The 12,966-nt window shown below is 43.2% G+C and overlaps 1 protein-coding gene across 1 annotated transcript in view; it reads left to right on the top strand.

The window, feature by feature from the left end:
• HELLS (helicase, lymphoid specific) overlaps positions 1–12,966 on the top strand; it is a 372,397-nt gene that overhangs the window by 82,408 nt on the left and 277,023 nt on the right. The window contains exons 7-8 of the mRNA XM_085603527.1: positions 4,134–4,175; positions 5,640–5,867. Coding sequence (XP_085459653.1) covers positions 4,134–4,175; positions 5,640–5,867 — 270 coding nt within the window. The remainder of the gene's footprint in view (positions 1–4,133; positions 4,176–5,639; positions 5,868–12,966) is intronic.

Raw genomic sequence — 12,966 nt, 5'->3', positions numbered from 1 at the left:
GCTGCCCTCCAGGACCCGTCGGGTTCCGGTCCGATCGAAGCTCCGGCAGCCTCTTCGGTGCCAGCCAACATTACCTTTGGCTTGCCTCCGTCAACAATCCCGAAAATGTTCCAACTCAGGACACGGGTCACCCAGACTACGATTACACCTGCTGAGACGTCTCCGTCACGTGTCATCGACGCCAACACTGGCAGGATGATTCTCCACGAGCGAAGGATAACTTCGGAACCACCGTTGGACCCTTTCAGGATCCCACTAAAAAGGAAGCTGCCTGTAGAATCAGAACCTCTCCTTTATGAACCTTTCCACTCATCCTACCAGGATCCACAACTATTCTCCCCCACACGTTCCGACACGGATGCGTTGGAGGACTACATGGATGACCAAGTCCCCTACCACGGAGACACAGACCCTGATGACCAGCAGGACCCTGATCACACTTGGGGCGACCCGGTAGACCCAGGTGCACCTCTCGATACACAGGACCCACAACTCTATGGGGCAAAAACCTCTCCCACAGAGGATACTGCAGCCTTCAACGCTCTTATTGAACGTGCTGCCAATAACCATGGGGTGCAGCTTCACTCTGACACCGTCGAAGATGACTTTCTTATGGACACTTTCGCATCCTCAGAACGGCATGTAAAGACTCTGCCCATGTTGAAAGGAGTCCTCAAACCAGCCAAGGACATTTTCAAGGAACCCACCAGGGCACGAGTGATAAACCCCAGGATTGATAAGAAATACCGATCAGCACCTGGGGACCCTACTTACATCAGAGGACAATTACCACTAGACTCCATTGTCGTAGCGACTGCTCGCAAGAGGGCACACTCGCAAACGACAGGTGACGCTCCTCCCCCGGACAAAGAGTCCAAGGTGTTAGAGACCTCTGGCAAGAGAGTTGCCGCCCAAGCAGCCAACATATGGCGCATAGCCAACACTCAAGCGCTCCTTGCTCGCTATGATAGAGCGCACTATGACACACTCGAGCAAATATTCCAACATCTCCCTGACCAGTTCAAGGAAGGCGCAGAAATGCTCATCAGAGAAGGACAGCTACTCACGAATGCTTCCATCAAGTGTGCACTAGATGCTGCAGACACGGCTGCCAGGGCCATAAACACAAGCGTCATGCTGCGACGACATGCCTGGTTACGAATCTCAGGATTCAAGCCTGAGGTACAAAACAATATACTCAACCAGCCTGTCAACCCCGACTATCTATTCGGGCCAGAGGTTGACACCACCCTTGAAAAGATAAAAAAGGACACGGACACTGCAAAGTCCATGGGCGCTCTCCAAACTCAGTCCTTTCGGAGCGGCTCCTTTCGTCGCCCCGGAAACAAGGTTGCAGGTAGAGGACAGGGGTCACAACAAACGTATAACAAAGGCAATACACAGACCACCTACGATAAAAACACCCGGGGTGGATATCGTGGCTCCAGTACAAAGGGCAGAGGACGCGGCTACGGCAACACCAGGTCCTCCCCCAAGAACAAGCAGTGACGCCCTCTCCCTTCCTCCCGACCACATAACACCTGTCGGGGGAAGGCTACAAAGGTTCCTGTCCACGTGGAACTCCATCACCACGGACAGGTGGGTCAAAGATATTGTAAAATACGGTTACTGTCTAGAGTTAACCTCCACTCCACCCACAATACCACCAAGAAACCGTCCTATGTCCTCAGAGCACTTAACGCTCTTACAGAAAGAGGTGCAAAGTATGCTTCTAAAAGGCGCTATAGAGGTCGTACCCATCCACGAGCAGGGTACGGGGGTGTACTTCCTCTACTTCCTAATTCCACAAAAGGACGGGTCACTCAGACCTATATTAGACCTGAGACCCCTGAACCAGTACATTCTTTCAGAGCACTTTCATATGCTCACTCTACAGCAAGTCCTTCCGCTTCTCAAGCAGGGAGACTTCCTAGCCACACTGGACCTCAAGGATGCGTATTTCCACATACCCATCCACCCCTCACACAAAAAATACCTCGGGTTCACTGTTCAGGGGCAGCACTATCAATTCAAAGTCCTTCCCTTCGGCGTGACAACAGCGCCCAGGGTTTTCACGAAGTGCCTAGCTACAGTGGCAGCACATCTACGGAGGCAGCATATACACCAAATGCCAAAGCTTCGCCGCCAGGTTCCCACATCCGCAGGGCAATGCGATATGGATGAACTGGTCCGGCAGATTTGCGTACGCTTTTCCCCCAGCGCCGTTGATACCGCTGGTGGCTCGCAAACTCAGACAACACTCCCTGACACTCGTCCTAGTTACTCCAACGTGGGCACGCCAGCCGTGGTACACCACCTTCCTCGAACTTTCCGTGGTGCCGCATCAAAGGCTGCGGATCAAGCCCGCGCATTTGACGCAGAACCATGGAGAGATTCAGCACCCAGATCCGCAACAGCTGAACCTGGCGATCTGGCTCCTGAAGTCCTAGAGTTTGGCTATCTCAACCTGCCACCTGACTGTATGGACATCATCAAGGAGGCCAGGAGACCCACTACAAGGGCTTGCTATGCAGCCAAATGGAAAAGGTTCGTCATTTATTGCGGTAATAATGACATTAACCCCCTGGACGCATCCATCCAAAACATCTGTTACCTCTTACACCTATACCGATGCAATCTGGCGTACACCTCTATACGTGTCCATTTGACCGCAATATCAGCCTATCTGCAAACCAGGCAGCACCTCTCACTATTCAGAGTGCCTGCCATCAAAGCATTCTTGGAGGGACTCAAACGAGTCATTCCACCAAGCCACCCACCGGCTCCAATGTGGAACCTCAACTTGGTCCTCACACGCCTGATGGGTCCACCCTTTGAACCACTACACTCATGCGAGATTCAATTCCTTACCTGGAAAGTAGCCTTCCTGGTAGCGATTACTTCCTTAAGAAGAGTTAGTGAACTCCAGGCACTAACCGTTCAAGAGCCATTCATACAGGTTCACGCCAACAGGGTTGTACTACGTACCAACCCCAAATTCATGCCCAAAGTAATATCGCAGTTCCACATGAATCAAACTATTGAACTGCCCGTTTTCTTCCAAAACCCACAAACTGTCGCAGAAAGGGCACTACATACACTAGATGTACGGAGGGCCCTCATGTACTACATCGACAGGACTAAACCCTTCAGGAAGACAAAACAACTGTTCGTTGCCTTTGCCCCGCACCACAAAGGTAACGCCATCTCCAAAGCAGGGATAGCCAGATGGATAGTTAAGTGTATTCAAATCTGTTATCAAAAGGCAAAACGCACATTAACTATTCCACCACGAGCCCACTCAACGCGCAAGTTGGGGGCTTCCATGGCTTTTCTAGGAAATATTCCCCTGCATGATATATGCAGAGCAGCCACATGGTCCACTACACACACATTTACAAAACACTATTGTGTAGACGTGCAGTCAAAACAGCAGGCAGCTGTAGGACAGGCTGTTCTCAAAACACTTTTTCAGACCGCTGCAGCTGGCACTGGTAGCCGCCGCTAATAGAGGGCACTGCTATGTATTCTATGCACATATATGAATTCAGCAGCCCACATGCCTCGAACTGAATATGCTACTTACCAGTATGCATCTGTTCTTGGCATGTAGGGCTGCTGACATTCATATCGCCCTCCCTCCTCCCCGGCGCCTGTAGCAGCTGCAGCTCTCAGAATTACTGTATAGCATGGTCATCACTTTCTGTATCTACTCCATCACTGCCACAATGGCGAAAAACAATCTGAGGATGGAGAGGATGCCCATGCGCACTGTAGTCCAGGGGAGGAGTCACCTATCCAAGGATACTTCGAAGACTCTTCCAGGACAACAACGTGCAAACATCCGGACCCAACACTAGGCGGCGATCTATGCACAGATATGAATGTCAGCAGCCCTACATGCCAAGAACAGATGCATACTGGTAAGTAGCATATTCATTCTACTCTGTGGGTGTATTGTTTGAAATACCTTGATTTCTGATTTGAGAACACAGCTATGACCCAGATTCCTCAATGAACAGCAAAAAAAAAAACTGATTTGAAGTAAGCTTTTAAATGCATAGCCTTTACATGAATTGTTCTGTTCAGATCTGCACATGCTTAGTTTAAGCTAACCTGTGTTTTATCTTTAGGAAATCCTGTCAGTGGCCAAAAAGAGTAAAGTGGAAAATGAGGTAATTATTTCTACATTGAACATTACTTGCAAGCCGTCAGCGCGTGAATTTTGTCTGCATTGTGATTAGTATATTATTGTATTCATTTCAATTGTGGATTTTGATTATGCTTAATATTCAGTTTGATTCTCATAGTAGTGAAGTTATTCATCCTGTTTCTCCTTTCAATTTAGGTCACTTAAAAGTTTGATTTAAACATAGCTTTTACTGACAGTAAATATAGATATGCTGGATACACCTTAAAGCAGTTTTGGAGTATAAAATTAAGAAGTAATAGTCCCCTATTAGCTAAATAACCCTTTTGTCTGGAAATAGTAATTCTTTGTGTAGTTGCACAAAGTAGTGTGAAATTAACTGGCAAGTGCTTTATTTTTATTTATTTAAATTCAAGCTTTAGTTCGACAAATGTCATAAAAGCTGCAAGTAAAATACATTGCTATTGTTTAAAAAAGAGAAAACCGATGTACAACATATTTGGTTAACATGGATGTTGGTGCAACCAAGTAATCAGTTGAGCCCTTTATACTATAATACATATGTCGTGTTTTTATTTCACTTGTGGCACCTTGCCTTTAATTGTGGTAAAATACCAGTTGCGTATAATTTCAAAAGTTGTTTTGCGGATGTCTAGATTTGACAGACTTGTACCAGTTTTAGACTGTGAATAAACTGTTATAACGACTTTCCTTTTTGCCTTTGTTTTTGCAGTGCTTTTGTTCAGTAATCACTTGGACTAGTCACAGCTGTATCATTCCGGTTTCAGTTTTGCCCTCAAAGATTGTCCCTTACATACTGCCTTACTTGCAGACGCCATATGTAATAATCTGCTTGGATGCTTATTGTGCCACAGGCTTGAATTTGTCATAACTATTTGCCATTAGAGTGACTTAATTTAGAGCGACTTAATTTAGAGCACATGCTCGCTACACACTGATCTTTCTCCGTCCATGCACCCCCCACCTTCAAGCAGTGCACTTAGATATTTGTACGGTAGGATGGATTGCTCATGCCAGTGATCAACGCTACTACATCCTTGCATGTCCACGCTCATGGATGCCCTGTCTGAAGTCTAAGTGCTGGAGCATATCCTTGAACACCACCTACATGTTCAAGTGAAGTCTTTCACCTATTGATTTACATGGCTGCAAATTAGGACCATACTTTGCACAAGAGACTAGTTAAATGTAAATGACAATATATTTACTTGGTTTATCAATTTTTGTAAATCTTTTCCATTTTTTGGCACTTATCGTTCAGGACCCAATTTAAATTAGCTTGTGTTTTTCATAGTGTTATTGATGGGTAGTAAGTTAGGAGTTTATTTTTCCTCAAATTCTGAAAGCAAGATTGAATGAATGTTGAGTCTTGTGTGTTCTTTTTTTTTTTTTTTCTTTTTCCGACTGAGGTATTTGGTTTCTGCAACTTTGTTTTTGAATAACATGTTTTTTTTCTTTCCTCTGATAGGGAGATTCCACTTCCCCCAGTAAACTCAGTAAAGAATACCTTGAAAAAAATGGAGATTCAAACTCTGCCATTAAGGACCGGCTTGCTCAAGCTGTGCGGCACAATGCCAAACATTTGCTTGATCCAGTGAGGAAATTTGATGGGAAGCCAGTTCCTTACCAACAGCCAAAGTACTTCACAGGAGGGCTAATGCGCTGGTACCAGGTGGAGGGCATGGAATGGCTCCGGGTATGTCCAGTGTAACTTTTGTTATCGTAGGCTCGTGTAGGTCTTTGTCTTGAACATTTAGTTGCAAAGCGGTTCTACTGAATTAATTTTTCACAACCTACTTATAGGGATATTTTCCTTGAAATTTTACAAACCAATCTAATGTCTGCCTTTGCCACAATCCCTATCTCAATTTGAGTCTTTAGAGATTAGTCTGATATCAATGTTGACTGAATTAGTACTTGGTGATATTTTGCGGGATATGGTTTCTTATTTCCCTTTGATGGTATATAAAGAGCCTCAAAATATTTGTAATTTTTCGAATGAAACATTACTTCTAAAATTCGTTTATGGTTTGACAGTTTTTGATTTGTCGTACAGCTTATGAGCCAACTCTTTGGTCCTTGGTTGCATCATTGAAATGTTGATCAGCCCACCTTAAAACCTTTGGTTGTAACTGTCAAGTTAAGTTTTATGGAGTTTTAGTCTTGTAGCCATTTTATTTTGGGCAAAAAAGGTTGATGCAGCTTTCTGGGTAGGGGTGTCTGGGCACACAGATCTGCACACATGCTTAGTGCTCCTCTGCCCCTTTCCCTCATCTTCTTTGTGCCTACAGTAACTGTTACCTCTGGCTTCACAGTCGGTAGTATCAGACTGAAGACCAGGTTGGGGCGGGGGCCCCGGAGTCTTACAGAGACTTGGGTAGCGGCTTCACTCTCTTTGAGTTTTAAGAGAAAAGTACTATTGAAGTGCAGATGCAAATCCAGCACAATGGACCTGCTTCCATCTATCCCATGTCACTTGTCAGAACGGTCATTAAAGCACCAGATGGTAGTGTTTCTTAGACCACAGTTATGCCCTTAAGCTCTACTATCATTCGAGCAGCTCCCTTTTCTTAAAAAAAAAAAGAAAAAAAAAACACAAAACAGTTCATAAGTAATGCATGCAGTCATGTATTTTGTGATCTGCGCTCACCAGTATATGTTTATGAAAAGACTTGGTCCTCACCCCATCAACTACGCTACCTGTAGAGAAACCCATTTTATGGGAAGGGAAGCCACATACGAAATTGGGACCTTAGGGAAACGATAAAAAATTTACAAAGACTAAACTAAGTATCATTAAATGGAAACCATTTTAGTTGTGCGACTTCATGAGTCTGTGAGGTGGAGCCAGCAGGTTCTGTAACTTTAAAGGTGAGATTTTGGGCATACAATATAGCTGGTACGAAATAGCAGCACTAGCACGGCATGTAAACACCATATTAACAAAGGAACCCATTTAAATGTAGGACCACCAAGCCAAATGTCATTTGAATCCTATTTAAGTTTGCTGTTAAGAGACACCATCCACAGACTGAGCTATCGGCCTCCAATTGTTTCTCCAAGCTCTGACTCAACCTTCTCTCCAGAACCTTAACCTTAGTTCCACTATGTACATCACACATAGATTACAGAACCCGACATACTTAAGGTTCAGTAACCTAATATACCACATCACTTCCTTCATTTACCCAAAACAAAATCCAAACTGTGAGCCCCCAACTAAACAAATTAAAGTATACTCTGTTACAATCACTTAAGCAAAAATGAATCCAGCGCATAAAACAGTTACACATAATCACAAAACTAAGCTGGTCTCTTCCTCACTAGTTTGGTTGGGCTCCTAGGTTTCTCAGGTAACTCCTCGTCTAGATTACACTTCTTGCAAGAACAGAGCTGCATTTGGCAACCCTGTTGATTCAAAATTTTATTTCGATCAGTTTTCACTACATTTCTGAACACATTCTTTACTCTACAAGGCTCACTGTATTTGGATATTGTCCCATCCGTTTTTGGAGACTTAATTTTTATCCTATTACCCACCTGCACACTTGTCTCTTTGACAGCCTTCCTCTGGTCATACAGCACTTTAGCTTTCAGTTTATTTTCCTCCTCTTTCCCTCCATCCTGTTAATTCACCAACATGCTCATCAACCTTAACTCTTTTTTCATTGACCCAAGCCGGAATAACCTCCCAGGTTGGCAACCTCCCTCTGAACAGACGAAATAGACACCCCTGTTGAATGCGAGGTTAGTCTGTTTCCTTGCTTTTCTTTTCACACTTCCCTCCCAGTTCATACCACACATCGGGGACTGTTGCAAACATTCTTTCAAGACCTTGATAAAGCGTTCACCTCCATTAGATTCAGGATGATACAGAGTGGCCTTGTGCTTCACACCTCTCTCCCTCTGATTCCTCAACTACTGCTGAGGTCAATTGAACTCCATTGTCTGTCAGAATGCTGGTAGGCAAGCCTTCTCTCTCTCACAAACAGTTCCTCTAAGAAACAAACCACATCCTTTGACTTGATAGAGTACACCACCTTGATCCCTGGCCAGCAGGAAAACCTGCCCAGACACACTAACATGTACTTCTCATGGGAACTTACTCTCACTGGCCCAAGTATGTTGAGTGCAATGTCAACCCATGGTCCAGACGCCTGCTCCCCAACCACCATGGGCTGTGTCCTGCCTTTTAACACTGTCGCATTGTGCACATCCAATGCAATCCTGTACTTCCATTTTGACTGCTAAGTCCATTGACAGCTACCAGTAGCACTCCCTAGCGCTCTCCTTAATTTTCAAGATACTCATGTGGCTAGCATGGGCACTTTTGCCCAAAATATTTCTCAACACCAAAGGAGGTGTGACATGGTACTTTATTGTCTAATATGATGACTCCTTTATGTTCTAAACAGAACATCACTATGTAATGGTATTCCTAATGGAACAGGATGATGTTGTGACATTCTCTTGGTGTCAGTTACTCTGGAGCAGTTGATGGCTGGGGTGAATAAAATGAACCAGAGACTTACTTGATCTGTGTGGGTCTCACTTCTTCAGAGAACACATTTATTTGGCGACGCAGGTGGTCTCACCCCAACATCAGGAAGTCCCTCGGCGCCCAATCTTCATCTTTTGTTTCCCGAATTTCCATTTAAAAATGAGAGAGAAGCGTTGCGCTGACCTTCTCCAGTGGCTGGACGAATGGCGAGAGGCATTTCTGTGCTTCTCTAGCGGGTGATCGTGAAATTCAGAAGGTGTTAGTAAATATTCAAACACCGGTGAGGAGATTTGCGAGAGGGGCATCGTGAAACGCATTTGTGCGTCGACTTAATAAGGCCTCAATCCTTTTGCTGATCAACGCGTGTTGGAGCGCATCTGCGTTCCAAGTTTAGTGACATTGGTGTTGTGCGTAGCCACGCATGGATCCATTTAAGAAAAAAAAAAAGAAGCTTGGCGCTACCGAACAACTAACTCCTAGCAACGCCACGGAGTTTGTGTCTTGCTGAAAGTTGGCTTCTTTGGTGATCAATTGCTGAATTTTCATCACGCTACGGAGTCATACAGTAATGACTAATATATGCGTATTTATTTAAAGATTCTCACACGTTAGAGATGGTTTTGAGAAGTTAATGCGCTAAAGTTAATTATTGCGCTACAGTGTTTTGCAGTAAGACTTATTTTTTTTGGATGAAGCTAATTTATTTAAGACATTACTTTTGTTTTGAAAGTCAAGTTATCCTTTACAGTGTGGTGTGGAGCAGCTTCATTTCAGCATAAAGGTAAGTCCGATTCTTCGGTGATTGGCACACCTCAGTCTACCTGTAAATTTGATGTGCTAATTTTTGTTGGTGTTTCTGCTAGCCAGTATAACCATGCAGAATGTCACACAGCCACCATTTTTCCTAACTAGCCTTGGTGAACCCACAGTAAAATGGCAGAAGTGGAAGAAGATTTTCACAAACTAAGCTAGAGTTTGCGGCACAAATTTGAGTGCTGAACGCCAACTCTTTACTACTCCATTGTCTTGGAGGGGAAGGGCATGAAGTGCTTGAACATTTGCCGGAACTTGGTGCTGCTGAACAGAGCATTAAATGAATATGAAGTTTGCATACTACAACTGGACAGGCATTATCTTCCCCGTGTAAGCACAATTATGGAGAGATCATTTTGGTTTATGTGAACAAAAAAGGAGTCTGTTGAATTTGTGACTAGGTTAAGAAAACTTGCGTCAACCTGCAAATTTGAGGGTGTGTTAGAGGAAAGGATAAGGTATCAATTTGTTTTAAAATGTTCACATGACACAATTGGGGAGGAATTATGGTTGAAGGATAAACCCCCCTTAGATGAGGTGTTAGTAATTGCCAAACGTGCTGAACACATGAAGTTTTGATGAATTAAGCACTGAGAAAAACAAGACTCATACCAGTGCCAATGTAGATGAGGTTGTGTATGCAGTAAAAAAATAGTCATCCAATGAGTCGGAGAGTAGTAAATTTACACGTCCAGTAGACCACTTTTTCACAAGAGGAAAGGTCCATGTTTTAGGTGTGGCAGATTTGGACATAGAGCTAATGCATCTTACTGTCCTGCTATGCAAGTCTATTGCAATACGTGTGGGAGGAAGGGACATTTGTGTTGCAAGAGCAATGTTAAGGGAACAATCTGTAGTCCAAGAGCATCCGCAAGTTAAGGAAATTCTTTATCATATTGACGACTCTAATGCTAAACATCCATCTCGTGTTTCCATTGAAGATGTTGAGCTTGAGATGAAGTTCGATTCTTGCTCACCTCTTACTATTAGCAAAGACATCTTCGTAGAACACTTTAAAGCTAAGGTTGCCCTTATGAAAAGAGATGTCTGCCATGGGTTATGGTGGTATGCCCATAAACATCATAGGGTATTTCATAGCGTGTTTTGGATTGAGTGGACAGATGGCTGCCTGGAAACTGTATGTGGCTAAAAAAGGTGATGCACTCTTGGGTTGGCCTCATCAACGTTTGCTGGGAGTTCTTCTTGGTCCTAATGCAGTGCCACAAGTCCAAGTACAGGTTGTAGACGATACAGCAACTATTCTTGCTCAACGTTTTTCTGATGTGTTTGTAGATAAGTTGGGTTGTCTGAGAGGTTATAAACATCGTATAAAATTGAAAGATGGTTCTGTACCCATTCTTGCAAAAGTCAGGAGAGTACCTTTTAATGAACAGCTTAGTGTGCAGAAAGAGATACAACGTTTGACTGATATGGGTGTTATTGAGCCTGTTGAAGCAACTGAGTGGTTGTCTCTCATAGTCGCCAAGAAGGCCAGTGGCAATATTAGACTTTGCATAGACTTGCATGCACTCAATAAGAGGTGGTTGTAGACAGGTTTCCCTTGCCCAATATAGATGAGATTGTCAGCACTTTGGCGGGTGCTAAATACTTCACGACTCTTGACTTAGCGTCTGCATATCAAGTGGAGCTCGAAGTCTTACCAGGATTTAACTGCATTTGTAACTCCAATAGGTACTTAGAAATTTCTTAGGATGCCTTTTGGGCTCACTTAGGCAGCATCTGTTTTTCAACGGATCATGGTTAATTTACCCAAAGGTCTCGGAGGGGTTCAGTTCTATCAAGACGATCTGTTGATTTATGGAAGTACCAAAGCTGAACATTTTTCGAGTGTGTGCTGTGGAAAGTCTAAGAAAAGCAGGATTGACACTTAAAAAAGAAAAGTGTAAGTTTGAGGTAGAAGAAGTCCATTATCTAGGTCATTGCATCCCTGGAAAGGTGTTTTTCCAAGAAAAGAACTTGTTGATACTATTGTAAAAATGAATGAACCTTGTAACAAGGAGGAGTTGCTATCCTTTTTGGGTATGATTGAATTTTACGCTAAGTTTATCCAAGGTTATGCTGACAAGACACAATCTTAGGAAATTAACAGGTGAAAATGTGATGTTTGATTGGAGTCATGAATGAGCAAGAGAATTTCTTTCTGTAAAGGAAGATTTAAAGAAGGCTCCTTCATTACAAGCATTTGTGCCTGGCCATCAGACCTACAGCTTCACTGATGCTTGTGCCAAAAGTATAGGAGCTGTTCTTAAAAAACAATTGTGGTGTAGAACGGTTGATTGCTTGTGCCTCCAGGTGTCTAAGGGGTTCAGAACTGAATTATTTGGTCATTGTAAAGGTGTCGCTAGCGTTTTTTTTTTTTTTTTTTTTTTTTTTTTTTTTTTTTTCTTTTTGGCTTTGAGAAAATATAAGAATTTGATTTGGGGTACGAAGGTTAAGGTTCTCTCAGACCACAAGCCATTAAAGGAAATATTCTCAAAAATAGGATTATCACTCTTCAAGAGTATGATTTTGAGGTATCTCGTTTGGTCGATGTTGATGAAGTTGACAAGTAGGAGGAATTTCTTTTGGATAATGGTAATGTCTGTGCGATTACCTTGGGTGCAATTGATGAGAATGAATGGAAATCTTTAGCTGGATATAGAAATTAAAACAGTAATTGAACTATTAGAATCAGGAAAAAACAAACACCTCGCTAAACCTTGGTTGTTGGTCTGTGATGAATTAGCTGTTATGAATGGTCTGCTTGTCCGTGGCACACGTCTTGTTCCACCTTCTGGTGTTCGCAGCAAACTTCTTAATCTTGCACATGTTGGGCATTTGGGCATTGTAAAAACAAAAGTATTTGAGGATGCAGTTCTGGTGGCCAGGGATGGACAAAAGTTGAGAGAATGGTTTGTGATTGCATGGAGTGCTGCTCCAGTGACTAGATTCTTGAAACCAAACAGTTACCTATGGTCTATAGAAAATTACCAAAACACCCCTGGGATGAAGTTGCAATTGATATTGTAGGTCCTTTGCATGGGGTCAGTGATACCCCATATTTATTTGTGCTATTAGAGCTGTATTCAAGGTGGGTGGAAGTGAGCTTAGTTGGGGACATTTCTTCAGCAAATGTTATAACATTTTTGGAGGAAATTTTTAAGAGGGGAAAGTTATCCCAAATGCATTCTTTCAGATAATGGTCCTCAATTTTTCTCTGCTGAAATGCAGACCTACTTGAAAGACAGATAATTCACAAAAGGAGCTCTGTGTATCATCCAGAGACCAATGGTGCTGTCGAGGGTTAAGAAAACTCTCAAAGAAAGCATTCAATTAGCCAGGGCAAGTAATCTCAATTGGAAGAATGTGTTACGAGATCGAATTACTGCTTATCGCATGTCTCCCCATACAACCACAGGGAGGTCTCCATTTGAATTATTCAAGGGTAGAGCTTCGAACTCTAAACTATGTCCAGGTTGGA

The sequence above is a fragment of the Triturus cristatus genome, chromosome 1_2 (assembly GCF_964204655.1).
Source record: "Triturus cristatus chromosome 1_2, aTriCri1.1, whole genome shotgun sequence".
NCBI lineage: Eukaryota > Metazoa > Chordata > Amphibia > Caudata > Salamandridae > Triturus > Triturus cristatus.
This window is presented reverse-complemented; position numbering and strand designations above follow the sequence as displayed.